Here is a 19,731-nt window from a genome sequence, read left to right as displayed (position 1 = left end):
GATCTATCTTGGCTCCTGATCCTCCCATAACTATGTGAGAGCCATTAAATGCATACGGTTGAAATAATATACGTGAGCAATTGGCATCAAACTTTATTAAAATGTTTGTCACCATTTAATGTCCATGTGGCAATAAAAACAGTTGCCTGAAATTTTTTCAGGGACGTACCAACCGATCAGAGTGGAAAGCACATTGAGGGGGTGGGGGGGGGGGGGGGGGGGGATGTAATTGGCTAAACAAAAGTCATGAAAATTGTTTCTCTACATTTTTGCCAATATTTTCCTTCTCCATTACATTTTCAAGCCTCCAGCCTTCTTTTCATTACTGACTGTTGCACAAATAAAACGACATTGAAGATTCAATGGCAACATTTTCTTAACTTGCAGTAAAATCTCAACTTTTAAGGTTTTGTGCTTTAGATTAACTTGGATTTAGCAGACATGTTATGTTACATCCAAAATAATTTGAAATATCAAATGCAATATTTCAACAGAATATTTTTGAAGTCTTTGTACTTATATTCAGAAAACTGATGGAACCACAAAATGATGTTATTTGGATTGTACCTTATGAACAATTACTGGTTTCCTCCCAAAATAAATAAAATATGAATATCCATCATCAAAATATCGGAACTATCTAAAAGAGGATGGTATCAAGTTGCTTTGTAGGAAGAATAATTCTTGAATTCTATTTGCAAAAGATTTAAAAACTACCCACCATTCCCCGCTAGCCTATTTGTGACGTCACAAAAAAGCTGTTTGTTCCTCTTTAAAATATTTGAGAGTCACCTGTTCTTGCTTTTCATCTTTTTGCTGTTGAATTATTTTCATATATTTCTCTAGTGGATCTGTAGTTGAAGCTGGCAATTCTACACCTTCCAAAACCTGCTCCTTTGGTCGTTGTCCATTTGGCTCTGTCTTTAGCTTTTCCTGCTTTAGGTTGTGTAAAGTTCAAAACATTATTGAGATTATACTGGCCCAGAATGAAAAATGCATTTAAAATGGCAAACCTATTTGAAGAAAGGTCCTCATTCTGATGTTAGGCACATTTTGATATTTATAATCATTAAAAATTATGAAAGACGGATTGCATAGAATAAAAGTCATGAGCATTTTGACATTTTCGACAATAGTGACGTTTACAGAATTGTATTTATGGCTGAATCAGGAGATCACAAACAATGATTTTAAATTATTTAGTAGCACCAGACATTAGGGTGATAACCACAACTTGACCAAAGCAGTTGGGTGTGGCCTTGCACTTGGCAGTTCTCCACACAAGTTTCAGAGTGGTCTCACTGTGCATCAGGCAGCGAGAAAAGATATAGAAGCCATTCTATGATGCCTCCTAGTGACTGATTATGGAATAACATTGAATTATGGAATAATACATAAACAGTTGCATTATCTGACATTATTGTTTTAATATTGATAGCAAACCATGGGCTAACATAAGTATTAAAATTAAACTGCTGGGACATTTCTGGCTAACTGGGTCTGAATATGTTCCCCATATGGAGAAAGGCAAGCATAAATCCCTGGCAGGGTCAATTTCTAGCTCTTATGCTGCTCCTGGACAATTTACACAGGAGACATGATGGGGTTGGAAGGGCTCTTTGGCCACAAGGAGTAGGTAGACAATTGAAGGGAGATAACTGGCCTCAAATGACCCAATTACATGGCTGGAATTTCCTCGTCGACTCATCCACCAAGGTGTGGGACTAGGTCTGCCTGGCTACAGCTGTAGCCCACCATGGGGAAGGGTTTCTCTCCACAATGGTTCGCAGCTGCTAAGGCCGTTTTGGGAGAGGACACTCCAAGATGGAGGTGCCCTATCTTTCTCTTACCTAAACTGTAGGCTGCAGCTCTTTCTAAGCTGCAGGTCCTCCTGTTGGGCTTCCAACATGGAGAACCCTCCCACCATCCTTAATTGGACGATGAGCCTGCCCCGAACCTGCCTTCTGGTCATTAATTAGCCGATTTAGCGACCTTCACTGCCGTTGACTGTTTCTCTACAGTGCATGGTCGTGACCACCATTTGAATCAATCAGGATTTTGATCCAAAGTCCAAAATCCTACCCCTAGTCTAATTCCACTCTTCTCCTTGTGTCCCACACCTTTTCATGGAATATATCACTGACAAGGTCAGTATTTGCTCCCATCCCTAATTGCCATAAGACATAGGAGCGGAAGTAAGGCCATTCGGCCCATCGAGTCCACTCCACCATTCAATCATGGCTGATTTCAACTCCATTTACCCACTCTAATTGCCCTTGAACTGAGTGGCTTGCTCGGCCATTTCAGAGGGCAATTAACAGTCAACCACATTGTTGTGGATCTGGAGTCACATGTAAGCCAGACCACGTAAGGACGGCAGGTTTCCTTTCTTAAAGGACAATTAGGGTGTGTTGCTCAGAGTTCATTTGAAACGTGAGTAATGTTCTATGTACATTACTCAATGAATTTTTGCAGTTATCCCTCAATGACTGTATTTATCTGTTGGGGTGATAGCAGGTTTCTGATTCTTACCTAGAGGTCAGAAAGTTTTCTCTGACTCTGCTCCTGGAATGTATTCTAGTGATAGTAATAATGGTAACCGCCAGAAAAGACAATCAATATATATACAAACGCAGTAATGGATGAAAGATTAAATGAAAACTGTAAAATGCCTTACCATACTGGAAAACATTCCCATCTTTTCCTGTTCTCGGCATTCCAGCTCTCTCTGTTCTCTTTCCCTTTCCTCCTGCCTTTCCAGGCACTGTTTCTCCTCATCTCTTTGTCTCTGATCTTCACAAGTCTTTTCTTCTCCTCCTTTGCATTTTTCATCTTCTCTGTTTTTTTCTTCTTCTTCTGGACCTTTGAATGTAGCTGCACAACATGCAAGCCGTATTAGGTTCAACTCAAATGGACCAATTTGATTCTCTCAACTTATTTTGATTGTGGCCTCAATTTTCAAACTAATGAATCAAGGAGTAACTTTCAATAATTTTCATCTATAGGATTCCAATGAATCATTTGACACAGCAAGGCCAAAAAGTCAAGATCAAATCTTTCCTGGCAGCATTATGAACGATCCCCATTTTACCCCTGCAAAGAGATTTCAATGCTAATCTGTGTGAAAGAGTCAGAGTGAAATGTTAGCAGTATTTTGTTCTGGAATGTAGTTGCAATCTCCAGTGGCATACAGCACCCACATACTAAAACAAGACAGATTTCTTCCAACTAGACCCATACAGCCAGGCCTGTTGTCTACTGAAAGCAATCGCTCTATATTGTGTATCAATCTTTCCCTAAGGTTTTGAGCAATTAAGTTTACTAGGTTCATCCACATGACAGCAATGTGTTCCGCCTAATAAGAGGTGGTGCCTAAGCAGTTGCCACCAGGTTCAAACCTGTATACAGTATCTGTGGTATCCAGGAACAAATGCACAAAATGATATACCTGAAAGAAATCTGGCAGGCAAGTCATCCAGAAGCACCATTTGCCAGTTAAATGGGGTAACTACGTATGCCACAAAGTGTTACATCATAGACTATATCATCATAGAATTCACAGTGCAGAAGGAGGCCATTCGGCCCATTGAGTCTACACTGGCCCTTGGAAAGAGCACGCCATTAAAGCCCACACTTCCAACTTATCCCTGTATCCCAGTAACTCTACCTAACCTTTTTGGACACAGAGGGCAATTTAGCATGGCCAATCCACCTAACCTGCACATCTTTGGACTGTGGGAGTAAACCGGAGAACCCGAAGGTAACCCACGCACACACTGGGAGAACGTGCAGACTCTGCAGACAGTGACCTAAGCCGGGAATTGAACCTGGGACCCTGGAGCTGTGAAGCAACTGTGCTAACCACTGTGCCACCGTGTTGCCTGTTAATTTGTTATATTTGCTACTTACCATGCCAAACTTTCACATTACCTGCTCGCTCTTTCATTGAATTTCACAAATATGCTTCAATGGGCACAAATTACTAATCAAAAATCTTGACATGCTTAAAACTTCACGTGCTTAACTCAACCTAGCTGCTTACTAACATCCAGGATCGTCAGCGGGCTGGACACATGCCTGTAACTGTTAGGTGTTCGTTCAATTTATAACATTTCAATAATACTTCTCTGAAGCACAACAATTCGTAAAATACAAGGGGAAAGCAAGGAGCTGTAAAAATGTTGATGTTTCACAAACTCTCAACGCCCTTGGAGAAGTCACTCTGAGCACCCTTGCACATGGGGACAATGGGATCGTACCATCCAGTTGTATATCTTGTTCCTCATTACTCTCATTGCCACACAGTCATAGATGTAACTGCATAAATGTAAGTACACAGTAAGGCCAGTTCTTCAAGGTTGTGAACTGAATGCAGCTTTCTTTCTTTAAAAATATTTTTACTCAGGACATTTTCATTTTATATACAAAACACAACACTCAATCCAACATTATACAATTCTTGTTAACAACACCCCACCCACTATATCACCCCACGCCCTGTTTTACAACTATAAAATTCATATCATAGAATTTACAGTGCAGAAGGAGGCCATTCGGCCAATCGAGTCTGCACCGGCTCTTGGAAAGAGCACCCTACCCAAGGTCAACACCTCCACCCTATCCCCATAACCCAGTAACCCCACCCAACACTAAGGGCAATTTTGGACACTAAGGGCAATGTATCATGGCCAATCCACCTAACCTGCACATCTTTGGACTGTGGGAGGAAACCGGAGCACCCGGAGGAAGCCCACGCACACACGGGGAGGATGTGCAGACTCCGCAGACAGTGACCCAAGCCGGAATCGAACCTGGGACCCTGGAGCTGTGAAGCAATTGTGCTATCCACAATGCTACCGTGCTGCCCCATAATAATACAAACGCGCCCCTTCCTGCCTGTGACGATTACCAACGCTTGAAAAAGATGAACAATCTCCACCTCGAGTAGAACCCCTCCTCCAAACCTCTAATGCCAAACTTCATATTCTCCAAATGCAAAAATTCCAACAGGTCACTCGCGCATCCCGCTGCCCGCCACCCGAACAAAATCCTCCTCCAGGTTATCAGGGAGGCAAAGGCCAACACATTAGCCCCCCCCTGCACTCCCGACACCCAATATATCGCCACCCATGGGTTCGGGACCACCTATACCCCTAAAATCTCCGACATTATCCCTGAAAAGGACTCCCAGAATCTCACCAACTTCGGACAGGACCAGAACATGTGTGTGTCGTTCGCTGGCCCCATTATAAACACCGCTCACATCTGTCCTCCACCTCTGGAAAGAACCCATGCATGTGCATCTTTGTCATATGTGCTATGTGTATCACTTTAAATTAAGGTTAATCTCACACATGAGGTCGGGTTTATCCTACACAAGGCCTCACGCCAAACACCATCCCCCTCAAATGCGCCACTAACATTCCTCCCACTTTTTCTTCATCTCCTCCCGCGAGGCCCTCTCCCTCCCCATTAACTGCCCATTAATATCGGAAATCCTGTCCTCCCCATCTTATCCGCAGACACTGGGCAGGATTCTCCATCCCGCCACACCCGTTTTCTGGTGCGGCACCCCCCCCTGCTGGCACCGGAATCCATGTCCCGTCAGCCGGCCAATGGGTTTTCCCACTGTGGGCACCCCCACATCTTTGGAAAGCCCACGGGCGTGGGTGCGCTGCCGACGAGACGGAGGATCATGCTGTCAGAGAATCTAGCCCACTATCTTTTGTAGTAACGAAGGGGACAGTAACCACGGAAACGCCTTCCTCACAAAATTCCTTATCGTAAGTATCGGAACCCATTCCCCCTCGGAAGCTGACACTTTTCTGCCAGTTCCCCCAACTCTGTAAATCTACCTTCCACAAATAAGTCCTTAAACCTCTCTATCCCTTCCCATTCCCAAGCCCTGTACATCGAATACATCCCCAGTGGAATAAATCGATGATTTCCACAAATCGGCACCCACAGCGATATGTCCTCCAGCTTATAATGTTGCTTAAACTGATTCCATCTCTTAAGGAGGCAACCACCACTGAACTTGGAGAATATTTGGCCGGCGAGAACGAAAGCGAAGCCATCACCATCAGACTTGACCCTGTTCATGAAGCTTCCGCCCTCAAGCCTACCCGCCCTCCACGACACACTTCCGAACTTTCTCAACATTAGCCGTCCAACAATTGTTCATCAAATTCATAATGCCAAACTGCCCCGATCACCTGTCCCTCTGCAAAACGCTCTCTAAATTAGAGGCACCTTACCTGCCCATACAAAGGACGAATTATCCTATTTACCGTCCCCAAAAAAAGATATAGGCAGGAAAATCAGGATATTCTAGAAAATAAATTAAAACTTCGGAAGGATCATCATGGTTTGAACCCGCCCTGCCAGCGATAGTAGAAGAACATTCCACCTCTTCAAATCCTCCTTCACCCCCTCTAACAAGTTGGCCTTATTCAGCTTGTGCAACAAAGCCCTGCTATGCACCACCCGTATCCCCAGATATTGAAAACGCGACCTGTCCAATCAAAACGGCAACTTTTCCAGGCCCGGGGCAGCACGGTGGTGCAGTGGTTAGCATTGCTGCCTCACGGCGCCGAAGTCCCAGGTTCGATCCTGGCTCTGGGTCCCTGTCTGTGTGGAGTTTGCACATTCTCCCCGTATTTGCATGGGTTTCGCCCCCACAACCCAAAGATTTGCAGGGTAGATGGATGGCCACACTAAATTGCCCCTAATTGGAAAAAAAATGAATTGGGTACTCTAAATTTATATTTAAAAAAACTTTTCCAGGCCATACCTGGTCCCTGGGAACTCAAACACCTCACTTTTTCCTATGTTTAGTTTGTACCCCAAAAAAGAACCAAATTTAGTCAGCATCTCCATATTGGAGATCGGGTCTGTCACATATAAAATGGCATCCGCAAAATGGGACATTTGATGTTCCATGCCCCCCTCTCTATTCCCCTCCACTCCATCGATGCCCGAAGCACAATCGCCAACGGCTCAATCGCCAGCGCAGAGTAATGGGTGGAGTGAACATCCCTGCCTTGTAGTCCTGTCCAAACGGAAATACCCCAAACTTGTTGCGTTAGTGCGAACACTAGCCTTGGGGCCCTGTACAACAACCTAATCCAGGCAATGAATCCCGACTCAAACCCAGTTTGTACATATTGGTACTAACGACATAGGCAGGAAGGGGCATGAGGTCCTGCAGCAGGAGTTCAGGGAGCTAGGCAGAAAGTTAAAAGGCAGGACCTCTAGGGTTGTAATCTCGGGATTACTCCCTGTGCCACGTGCCAGTGAGGCTAGAAATAGGAAGATAGAGCAGCTAAACACGTGGCTAAACAGCTGGTGTAGGAGGGAGGGTTTCCGTTATCTGGACCACTGGGAGCTCTTCCGGGGCAGGTGTGACCTATATAAGAAGGACGGGTTGCATCTAAACCGGAGAGGCATAAATATCCTGGCCGCGAGGTTTACTAGTGTCACACGGGAGGGTTTAAACTAGTATGGCGGGGGGTGGGCACGGGAGCAATAGGTCAGAAGGTGAAAGCATCGAGGGAGAACTAGGGAATAGGGACAGTGGGGCTCTGAGGCAGAGCAGACAGGGAGAAGTTGCTGAACACAGCGGGTCTGGTGGCCTGAAGTGCATATGTTTTAATGCAAGAAGTATTACGGGTAAGGCAGATGAACTTAGAGCTTGGATTAGTACTTGGAACTATGATGTTGTTGCCATTACAGAGACCTGGTTGAGGGAAGGGCAGGATTGGCAGCTAAACGTTCCAGGATTTCGATGTTTCAGGCAGGATTGAGGGGGATGTAAAAGGGGAGGCGGAGTTGCCCTACTGGTTAGGGAGAATATCACAGCTGTACTGCGGGAGGACACCTCAGAGGGCAGTGAGGCTATATGGGTAGAGATCAGGAATAAGAAGGGTGCAGTCACAATGTTGGGGGTTTACTACAGGCCTCCCAACAGCCAGCGGGAGATAGAGGAGCAGATAGGTAGACAGATTTTGGAAAAGAGTAAAAACAACAGGGTTGTGGTGATGGGAGACTTCAACTTCCCCAATATTGACTGGGACTCACTTAGTGCCAGGGGCTTAGACGGGGCGGAGTTTGTAAGGAGCATCCAGGAGGGCTTCTTAAAACAATATGTAGACATTCCAACTAGGGAAGGGGCGGTACTGGACCTGGTATTGGGGAATGGGCCTGGCCAGGCGGTAGATGTTTCAGTTGGGGAGCATTTCAGGAACAGTGACCATAATTCAGTAAGTTTTAAAGTACTGGTGGACAAGGATAAGAGTGGTCCTAGGATGAATGTGCTAAATTGGGGGAAGGCTAATTATAACAATATTAGGCGGGAACTGAAGAACATAGATTGGGGGCGGATGTTTGAGGGCAAATCAACATCTGACATGTGGGAGGCTTTCAAGTGTCAGTTGAAAGGAATTCAGGACCGGCATGTTCCTGTGAGGAAGAAGGATAAATACGGCAATTTTCGGGAACCTTGGATAACGAGAGATATTGTAGGCCTCGTCAAAAAGAAAAAGGAGGCATTTGTCAGGGCTAAAAGGCTGGGAACAGATGAAGCCTGTGTGGAATATAAGGAAAGTAGAAAGGAACTTAAGCAAGGAGTCAGGAGGGCTTGAAGGGGTCACGAAAAGTCATTGGCAAATAGGGTTAAGGAAAATCCCAAGGCTTTTTACACGTACATAAAAAGCAAGAGGGTAGCCAGGGAAAGGGTTGGCCCACTGAAGGATAGGCAAGGGAATCTATGTGTGGAGCCAGAGGAAATGGGCGAGGTACTAAATGAATACTTTGCATCAGTATTCACCAAAGAGAAGAAATTGGTAGATGTTGAGTCTGGAGAAGGGTTTGTAGATAGCCTGGGTCACATTGAGATCCAAAAAGACGAGGTGTTGGGTGTCTTAAAAAATATTAAGGTAGATAAGTCCCCAGGCCTGATGGGATCTACCCCAGAATACTAAAGGAGGCTGGAGAGGAAATTGCTGAGGCCTTGACAGAAATCTTTGGATCCTCACTGTCTTCAGGGGATGTCCCGGAGGACTGGAGAATAGCCAATGTTGTTCTTCTGTTTAAGAAGGGTAGCAAGGATAATCCAGGGAACTACAGGCCGGTGAGCCTTACTTCAGTGGTAGGGAAATTACTGGAGAGAATTCTTCGAGACAGGATCTACTCCCATTTGGAAGCAAATGGACGTATTAGTGAGAGGCAGCATGGTTTTGTGAAGGCGAGGTCGTGTCTCACTAACTTGATAGAGTTTTTCGAGGAGGTCACTAAGATGATTGATGCAGGTAGGGCAGTGGATGTTGTCTATATGGACTTCAGCAAGGCCTTTGACAAGGTCCCTCATGGTAGACTAGTACAAAAGGTGAAGTCACATGGGATCAGGGGTGAGCTGGCAAGGTGGATACAGAACTGGCTAGGTCATAGAAGGCAGAGAGTAGCAATGGAAGGATGCTTTTCTAATTGGAGGGCTGTGACCAGTGGTGTTCCACAGGGATCAGTGCTGGGACCTTTGCTCTTTGTAGTATATATAAATGATTTGGAGGAAAATGTAACTGGTCTGATTAGTAAATTTGCAGATGACACAAAGGTTGGTGGAATTGCGGATAGCGATGAGGACTGTCAGAGGATACAGCAGGATTTAGATTGTTTGGAGACTTGGGCGGAGAGATGGCAGATGGAGTTTAATCCGGACAAATGTGAGGTAATGCATTTTGGAAGGTCTAATGCAGGTAGGGAATATACAGTGAATGGTAGAACCCTCAAGAGTATTGAAAGTCAAAGAGATCTAGGAGTACAGGTCCACAGGTCATTGAAAGGGGCAACACAGGTGGAGAAGGTAGTCAAGAAGGCATACGGCACTGAGTATAAGAATTGGCATGTCATGTTGCAGCTGTATAGAACCTTAGTTAGGCCACACTTGGAGTATAGTGTTCAATTCTGGTCGCCACACTACCAGAAGGATGTGGAGGCTTTAGAGAGGGTGCAAAAGAGATTTACCAGAATGTTGCCTGGTTTGGAGGGCATTAGCTATGAGGAGCGGTTGAATAAACTCGGTTTGTTCTCACTGGAACGAAGGAGGTTGAGGAGCGACCTGATAGAGGTCTACAAAATTATGAGGGGCATAGACAAAGTGGATAGTCAGAGGCTTTTCCCCAGGGTAGAGGGGTCAATTACTAGGGGGCATAGGTTTAAGGTGAGAGGGGCAAGGTTTAGAGTAGATGTACGAGGCAAGTTTTTTACGCAGAGGGTAGTGGGTGCCTGGAACTCGCTACCGGAGGAGGCGGTGGAAGCAGGGATGATAGTGACATTTAAGGGGCATCTTGACAAATACATGAATAGGATGGGAATAGAGGGATACGGACCCAGGAAGTGTAGAAGATTGTAGTTTAGTCGGGCAGCATGGTCAGCACGGGCTTGGAGGGCCGAAGGGCCTGTTCCTGTGCTGTACATTTCTTTGTTCTTTGTGAGTCGTCTGCAAATAATGACGTCTGCCTTCAAATTTTTCAAATGGGTGAACATCCAAGATCTTTTAATCGGCTCATTCAGTCCCCTCACATCCCATGAGACCGGTCTGGTTGAGGGGCTCCAAACCATCCCTCCATCCTGATCAGCCATACTCTAATCCTAATGGATTCCCCCAGGCCCCTACCTCGCTCAACCCCCGAGCCCACCGCCACCTCCCTCCAGACCAATGACCCCAGAAAGAAACCTTCATCATCAGCGACCCATCATTCCCCTCCCATCCCAAACAAAGAAAACTCCAACGCCCCAGGCTCGCTATCCCAACCCACATGAAAGACAAGAAACAACCCCTCCCGCCCACCCCAAATAGCCAGCCATGGCTTTCCCCCTACTTCACTTCCGTTAACCAGCATTTCTGCTAGCAGGGTGACCCCTACCTGAGGCTATACACAAACTTTATTTACAAAAAACACCCACATATTCCCCCCACCACCTACCCAACCCTTCTTTAATCTTGTCCCCTTTATCCCCCGTCACAGCCCGCACTCCCCACCACACCCAAAAAATGTTTTAATACACCCAGTGCCTATAGCCCACACGCGGGTGGCAGATATTAAAAAGCTATAAAACAAACCAAGTAAACAGAAAACAGCAACGAAAAACAAAACAAATCCTCACACCCCTGAGCACAATGCCGTAGCTCAAACATGCAGGTGAGCCCACCCAGAATCCTCACATGTCCCCCAGTCCATAGAAACATAACATAAAAGATAGGAGCAGGCGGAGGCCATTCAGCCCTTCGAGCCTGCTCTGCCATTCGTCACGATCATGGCTGGTCGTACAACTCAATAACCTAATCCTGCTTTCTCCCCATAACCCTTGATCCCATTCGCCTCAAGTATCATATCTAGCCACCTCTTGAATGTATTCAATGTCTTAGCCTTAACTACTTTCTGTGGTAATGAATTCCACAGGGGTCATCACTCTTTGGGTGAAGAAATGTTTCCTTATCTCGGTCCTAAATGGCCTACCCCAAATCCTCAAACTGTGATCCCCTGGGTTCTGGACACACCTGCCATCGGGAACATCCTCCCTGCATCCATCCTATATAGTCCTGTTAGGATTTTATAAGTCTCTATGAGATCCCCCTTCATTCATGGAATCATAGAATTTACAGTGCTGAAGGAGGCCATTCGTCCCATCGAGTCTGCACCGGCCCCTGGAAAGAGCACCCTACCCAAGCCCACACCCCCACCCTATCCCCGCAACCCAGTAACCCCGCCCAAACTTTTTGGACACCAAGGGCAATTTAGCATGGCCCATACACCTAACCCGCATATCTTTGGACTGTGGGAGGAAACCGAAGCACCCGGAGGAAACCCACGCAGACATGGGAGAACGCGCAGACTCCGCACAGACAGTGACCCAAGCTGGGAATCGAACCTGGGATCCTGGAGCTGTGAAGCAACAGTGCTAACCACTGTGCTCCCGTGCTGCCCCTGAATTTGTCTGAACTCCAGCAAAAACAATCCTAACTGGTCAATCTCTCCTCATACGTCAGTTTCGGCATCCCCGGAATCAGCCTTGTAAACCTTCGCTGCACACCCTCGAGAACATCCTTCCTCAGAAAAGGAGACCAAAGCTGCACACAATATTATAGGTGTGGCCTGACTAAGGCCCTATATAATTGCAGCAATACATCCCTGCTCCTTACTTGAAACCTCTCGCAAGAAGGCCAACATACCATTCGCCTTCTTTACTGCCTGCTGCACCTGCCTGCTTACCCTCAGTGACTGGTGCACAAGGACACCCAGGTCCTGCTGCACACTCCCCTCTCCCAATTTACAACCATTCGGGTAGTAATCTGCCTTCTTGTTTTTGCTTCCAAAGTGAATAACCTCATCTTTATCCAAATTATACTGCATCTGCCATTGATTTGCCCACTCACCCAACCTGCCCAGATCATGCTTAAGGATCTCTGTATCCTCGTCACCATTCACCCTCCCACCCAACTTGGGATCATCTGCAAACTTTGAGATGTTACATGTTGTTCCTTCGCCCAAAACATTAATATATATTGTGAATAGCTGGGGTCCCAGCACCACTCGCTGTGGCACCCCACTAGTTACTGCCTGCCAATTTGAAAAGGAGCCGTTAATTCCTACTCTTTGTGTCTTTTCTGCCAACCAGTTTCTATCCATCTCAATACACTTCCCCCAATCCCATGTGCTTTAATCTTCCACGATAATCTTTTGTGCAGGACTTTGTCAAATGCTTTCTGAAAGTCCAAATGTGCTACATCGACTGTCTTCCCCCTTGTCAACTTTAATAGTTACATCTTCAAAAAATTCCAATAGATTTGTCAAGCATGATTTCCCTGTCATAAATTGATGCTGATTCGGTCTGATCCTGCCACTGTTTTCTAAATGCTCCGATATAAAGTCCTTGATAATGGATTCGAGAATTTTCCCCACTACCGATGTTAGGCTTACTGGTCTATAATTCTCTATTTTCTCTCTACCTGCCTTTTTGAATATTGGAGTGACATTAGCGGGTATCCTATCTGCAGTGACTGCTCCATAGTCCATAGAATCCTGGACCACCAATGCATCCACTATTTCTAGAGCCACTTCCTTCAGTACTCTGGGATGCAGATTAGTCCGCAGCCGCCACGCTGAGTTCCCGACAAATAATAACATGAGAGACCCACGCCGTCGGGAACTCGGCTGGTCGGGGGCAGAGCATCAGGTTGCCGGAGGCCGTCGATACAGCGTGTGCCGTATTCCTAGAGTACGCCGCTTTGGAGGGGGCGGAGCATACCAAAAGCGGCGCTGCCCCCGATTTCATCGCGAACGTTGATTCTCCGGCCGATTGCCGAACGCGGTTTCGCCATCGGCAACTGGAGAATCCCGCCCATCGTGTCAGTCTTTATGTTCCTTTCAAGCTTACTTTCATACTGTATTTGCCCCCTTCTTGGTCCTTTTTTGCTGAATTCTAAACTGCTCCCAATCCTCAAACCTATTATTTTTCTTGGCCAATCTGTATGTTTCTTCCCTTGGATCGGATACTATCTCTAATTTCCTTTGTAAGCCATGGATTGGCCCTCTTACCTATTTTGCTTTTGTGCCAGACAGGAATGAACAGTTGTGGCAGTTCCTCCATGCATTCCTTGAATGTTTGCCATTACCTATCCACTGTCATCTCTTTAAGTAACTCTCCCCAATCTACCAAGGCCAACTCACGCCTCATATCTTCATAGTTTCCTTTATTAAGATTCAGCATCCTAATCTCCGAATCAACTACTTCACTCTCCACCTTGATAAAAAATTCTACATGTTATGGTCGCTCATCCACAAAGAGTCTCGCACAGCTAGATTGGTAACGATTCCCTTCTCATTACACAGTACCCAACCTAAGATGGCCTGCTCTCTAGTTGGTCCCTCCACACATTCGTCAAGAAAACCATCCTGTATACACTCCAGGAATTCCTCCTCTACGTTACTATGGCTAATTTGATTTGCCCAATCTATGTGCAGATTAAAATCACCCATGATCACAAATATTCCCTTATCACATGCATCTCTAATTTTCTGTTTAATGCCATTCCCAACATCACCACAGCAGTTTGGGGGGTCAATTTATGATGCCCACTAGTGATATTTGCCCCTCGATATTTCTCAACTCTACCCATACAGGCTCCACATTGTCGGAGCTAATATCCTTTCTCACTATTGTGTTAATTTCCTCTTTAACCAGCAATGCCATTCCACCACCTTTTCCTTTCTGCCAGTCCTTCCTAAATACTGAATACCCTGGGACATTCAGTTGCCATCCCTGGTCCCCCGCAGCCATGTCTCCGTAATCCCAATTATATCGTACCCGTTTACATCTATCTGTGCGATTAGTTCATTCACTTTATTGCATATGCTCCGTGCATTAAGGCACAAAACCTTTAAGCTTGTCATTTTAACACTTGTTTGTCTTGCTCCCAATATTTTTCACTATAACCCTGTTTGAATTTTGTCCTTGGTTTCTCTACCTATCACTTTTCTTATTCGCCTTTCCACCTTCCGTTTTTGTCCTTGCTCCCTTCTTCTCGGACTCCTTACATATGTTCCCATCCCCTGGCATATTAGTTTAAACCCTCCCCAATCGTTCTAACAAACACTCCCCCTGAGACATCAGTCCTGGTCCTGCCCAGATGTAACCTGTCCAATTTGTACGGGTTCCACCTCCCCCAGAACTGGTCCCAATGTCCCAGGTATCTGAAACCCTCCCCCGACACCATCTCTTCAGCCACGTATTCATCCAATAGATCCTGTCATTTCTACTCTGACTAGCACGTGGCACTGGTAGTAATCCTGAAATCACTACCTTAGAGGTCCAATTTCTTAACTTTCTTCCTAGCTTCCTGTATTCTGCTTTTATGACCTCATCTCTTTTTTTTATCTATGTCGTTGGTACCGATGTTCACCCTCCCCCTCCAGAATGTCCTGTGCCCACTCCAGGGAGGCAACATACCATCCTGGAGTCTTGTTTGTGACCACAGAAACGCCTGTCTATTCCTCTTACAATCGAGTCCCCTATTACTATCGTATTCCCACACTTTTTACCCCTCCCCTCTGCAACAGAACCAACTGTGGTGCAACGAGTTTGGCTGCTGCTGCTTTCGCTTGAGAGGTCATTCCCCTGAACAGTATCCAAAATGGTATATCTGTTTTGCAGGGGAATGGCCACAGGAGGTTCCTGCACTACTTGCCTACCTCTCTTGCTCTGTCTGGTGGAGTCTGAGCCTGCAGTGTGACCACCTCTCTATACGTGCTATTCACGATACTCTCTGTCTCGTGGATGCTCCACAGTGTCCACAACCGCCGCCCCAGCTCTGAAACCCGAGCTCTTCCACGAGCTATAGTTGGAGACTCTTCCCGTACATGTGCTGATCTGGGGAATTGGAACTGTCCTCAGCCTGCCGCATGGAGCAAACCAAGACTTTGAACTCTCCTGTCATGGTTTACCTCTTTCAATTAAATTAAACCTTGGAGAGTACTTTATATTAGATTAAATCCACTTCCCTATGGCCCTTCTTTCCTGATCTTGACCAGCCTTACAGATTAGAAACCAAGAAAGTATTATAAGTGATAGAAGTTAAAGACTTACCCACATTATCTGCTGCTCACCAATTACCTCTCTCCCTTGTAGTCACCTGCAGCAGGGCAAGGACACTCACTGGACATTTGAGGAATAAATCAAGGGATAAAAAGCACCTCCCCACCCAGCCTCAAATTCCCACCGAGCTTCAAATTCCCAGCTCCCAAACACTCTTCGATGTGCCTCATTCTGGATGTGTCCTCTCTGTCTCACTGGGGGTGAATGAGCCATATAAAGTTATTCTCCTCCCCCGGTATATTGAAATGGTGTTCTCTTCCCCAATGCGTGTCCCACAAGCGAGCCAGGTAGATTATGCCAAATCGTACCTTGCTCCTGAAAAGAGCAGCCTTTCATAGAATTTACAAAAGGAGGCCTTGTTGAACTCGGGCCTTCTCTTTGCCATCTCTGCTCCAAATTCCTGGTAGACTCAAACGGTATGGCCATCCAGCTACACTCCTGGGTTTCCTTTTCCCACCTCAGGATCTTTTCCTTGTCCAAATATCGATGGAGCCATACTATTATCACCTTTGGCAGCTCCCCAGCTCCCTTTCTCAACGACCGATGGACCCAGTCCCCTTCATGAGGGAGGGCAAAGACCCCCTCCCCACCAAATGCTCGAACACCTTGGCCACATATTCTGTGGTTTTCGTACCTGCAATGCCTTCGGGCAGCCTGATGACCCTCAAGCTCAGCCTTGAGCCGTTCTCCAGATCATCGATCTTGGCCTTCAGCTTATTTTGACCCTCTGACATCATCAACATCTCTGCTTCAAAGAGACAATCCAATCTTGGTGGTCAGCAACTGTCCCCTCCAACTCGGTACAGGCACATTCTGCGCTTCCAGCCGCTGTTTCACCCTCTCCAGGGCTGCCCAAATTAGTTCTGCCACTCTTGCCAAGTCCTCAGTGAACGCCTGCCTTCGCTTTTTGAATTCGGCTGATAGGAATTCGGCTAACTTAACCACTTTGCAGGCAACGACACTACCAAGCCCTCCTCCATCTTTACCCCTCCTGTGTGTCCTCCAGGTCCAAAGAATGCCCCTTGCTCGACTCACTCCTCGTCTGGTTACTTTCTGACATCACCCACCAGAGGAGAAGTTCCAGTTCTTCAATTTTACCACTTTGCCACCTGCACCACCCCCGTAAAACAGGCAGAATAGGGCCAAAAAATCAATCCTCAGGCAGGAGCCATCTTATGTGCGTCCACTCACTCCATGGCAGCCACCGGAAGTCCTGAAACCAGCTTTCTAACCCTTGTTCCTTTTTATTTACTACAGACGCGAAACGTGACCTCTTATTAATTCCAGTTGTGCAAAAGACGATAGCGTCACAAAGCCCAATACACTTCTCATTAATGTTAGCAAGCATTAACAAAATAGCTGAAAATATTATGAAGGATGACGTTAGTGAGCCTGAAGAGACATACTAGGTTTGTTGCAGTGTATTCAGGAGAAGATAATGGAAATAAAAAGAGGTCTACTTGCCAAACTCCCATGTGACTATTCTTTTTCTTACAAATCCTTCAAGCAGCGTGGTCAAATTAGTTATGACACTACGGGCCCGATTCTCTGGCTTCGTTTTTTTTTGATAAATAAATTTAGAGGACCCAATTCTTTTTTTCCCAATTGAGGGGCAATTTAGCATGGCCAATCCATGCACATCTTTTTTGGTTGGTGGGGTGAGACCCACGCAGGCAGGGAGAATGTGCAAACTCCACACAGCCAGTTGCTTGAGCGAAACAAGGTCGGTCTGTAGCGGAAGTGGCCAAAATCGAGAACTGCGCCAGGCGCCAAACAGTTTGCGATGCAACCGGCCCGCTCCCATGGATGAAATCGGGATCTCGCTGTAGCGTGGCGGGAAACCAATTATAACTACTTAAGCCCTATTTCTATACAATTAACAGGAGCCAACCCATATCCAACGGCCTCCTGTCATTCATCAGTCTCTTCACCAAGTGGTCACGCTGGCACCGATTAGTACTCCTTTTGAAAAACGTGAACTTGGGGGAACGGCTTCTGTGGGGATCCAAGGACGTGAGTAGCCATCTTTGCTCACAGGCAAAGAGCCCGGGGGCGCAGGGGGGAGGATGCGCTGTGGGGGGGGCGGCAATCGCATGGGGCACCACCATGTCAACCCCTGGATCGTGTGTACCTGTTCTGGGGCGACCCTTTTCCTTGTCCAGCTGCCCCTCCGACCACCGATACCCCCCACCGACTGCCAAGGCCTCTGGCCATGCGGCTGAAGGCTATTGCCAATAAGGAATTGGCAATCATGGTTAGCTGAGCACCAAACAGATGGCAAGTAAATTCCCGTGGATGGGCGGGCCACGTAGCATGTGGGAGCCATTATCTAGCATCCCAATCACACCTTGATACATGGATATTATGCTTGAACACAGTGGGAGGCAACACCACACACACAGCAGCCAACATCCGAATGCCATGGGGATGGGACATAGCTCCAGGGACATGTTCAAGGCCAGAGGGTGGGCAAATGCTGCGGGGAGGGGGAGATGCCTGGAGAGATGAGCCAAGAGTTTGAAGGTCGGCCTGCACTACGGAAGAAAGTGACAGGCGTCATACTGGTTGTGCTCGACGATTTTTAAAATGTGTCACAGGTGTCATACAACTCCCCCCCTCCCCGTCGCCCTCCCAATGGTGCCGCCCCACTCTCCCCACCATCACCAACCCCTCACCCCCTTACCTACCCCCCGCATCTTCTCCGCCCTCCGTCGATGCATTCAGTGATCCTCAACATGCTTCACATTCCTAGCTCTACTGCTACGTCTAGGTATCTCCACAGGATGCACATCTGAGCTCTGGGGCAGGAGGGCCCTGGCGTACTTGTAGACGGCACAAGCGCAGCCATGCCACCCTATCCGATGTGCTGACCTCGAGACGTGGCCTCATCAGAGGGGTGAAACTCGGGGGAGCTGGTGGTCACTATCCCCACTCCATGGGACGGGTCCAGGTTCGCACCCTACGCTCCCTCTTCCTGCTCTGTGCCCATAGGACCCCGGGGTTCACCTTGATACGGAGGGGCAGCTGGTTTGAGGCACGGCTGCCTCAGCATCATCGATGGTCTTGCCGATACTCCTCAGTGACTGGGACATGCACTGCAGCGCCTCGGAAATGCCCACCTGCAATTAGGATAACCTCCGCAGCACCTTGGCCATTCCCATCCGAGAGCGGGAGACATCCCGGAGCACCACAGAGGTCAGCCTGGTACTGGGTCACATCCCCCAGCGAGTCAGACATTCTGCCGAGGACCTTAGCCATGGCCGTCAACGACTGTATGACACCTTGGACACCTTCACTAATGTGCTGACGTCATGCACCAGACTCTCCACTGCGGTCGCCACCCCAGCAGTGTTGGCCTCAGTGCCACGCATTACCGGCGACAGCTGTGCCCATAGCCTCTGGAATTGCTCCAATTGGCTATGGACCTGCTGGAGTGTCACTGACATCTCTCTCTGAATGTACCAGCCGCACCCTATCGTCTGCATCAGGTCCAGGTAATCCTGTACCAGAGGCTCAGCATCAGACTGGGACTCGGCTGGTCCTGGGATCCAGCAGACCTCCGACTGCTATCTCGCCTGGGGGTTCAGCAGCTGTGTGGTGCTAACCCGTGCTCCCCGGTGTAGGTCATTGGTCATTGACCTTCTTACATCACTGGAAGTCAGGTCCTCCTAGTCACGCTCCTCAAGCTTACAGCCGCAGCCACCTCGTCTCAGGTGGCACTGGCTGTCCTGCGGCTCACCCTCTGGGACCCTTGGTGGAACAGGGCATTCCGCTTGGCCTCAACTGCATCCAACTGCAGCACGGTAGCACAGTGGGTAGCACTGTTGCTTCACAGCTGCAAGGTCCCAGGTTCGATTCCTGGCTTGGGTCACTGTCTGTGCGGCGTCTGCACGTTTTTCCCGTGTCTGCATGGGTTTCCTCTGGGTGCTCCGGTTTCCTCCCACAAGTCCCGAAAGACGTGCTGTTAGGTAATTTGGACATTCTGAATTCTCCCTCGGTCTACCTGAACAGGTGCCGGAATGTAGCGACTAGGGGATTTTCATAGTAACATAATTGCAGTGTTAATGTAAGCCTACTTAT

The 19,731-nt window shown here is 47.3% G+C and overlaps 1 protein-coding gene across 6 annotated transcripts in view; it reads right to left on the bottom strand.

Annotated features, from left to right (window-relative positions):
* ofd1 (OFD1 centriole and centriolar satellite protein) overlaps positions 1-19,731 on the bottom strand; it is a 173,823-nt gene that overhangs the window by 14,817 nt on the left and 139,275 nt on the right. For 5 of the 6 annotated variants that reach the window (XM_072514094.1, XM_072514093.1, XM_072514099.1 and 2 more), the window contains exons 20-21: positions 2,678-2,874; positions 793-936 (exon numbers count right to left, since the gene is read on the bottom strand). In XM_072514094.1, coding sequence (XP_072370195.1) covers positions 793-936; positions 2,678-2,874 — 341 coding nt within the window. The remainder of the gene's footprint in view (positions 1-792; positions 937-2,677; positions 2,875-19,731) is intronic. The other variant, XM_072514097.1, reaches the window with a different exon arrangement.

This window comes from Scyliorhinus torazame, chromosome 8 (assembly GCF_047496885.1).
Source record: "Scyliorhinus torazame isolate Kashiwa2021f chromosome 8, sScyTor2.1, whole genome shotgun sequence".
NCBI lineage: Eukaryota > Metazoa > Chordata > Chondrichthyes > Carcharhiniformes > Scyliorhinidae > Scyliorhinus > Scyliorhinus torazame.
The sequence above is the reverse complement of the archived record's forward strand: the minus strand, read 5'-3'. Positions and strand labels throughout refer to the sequence as shown.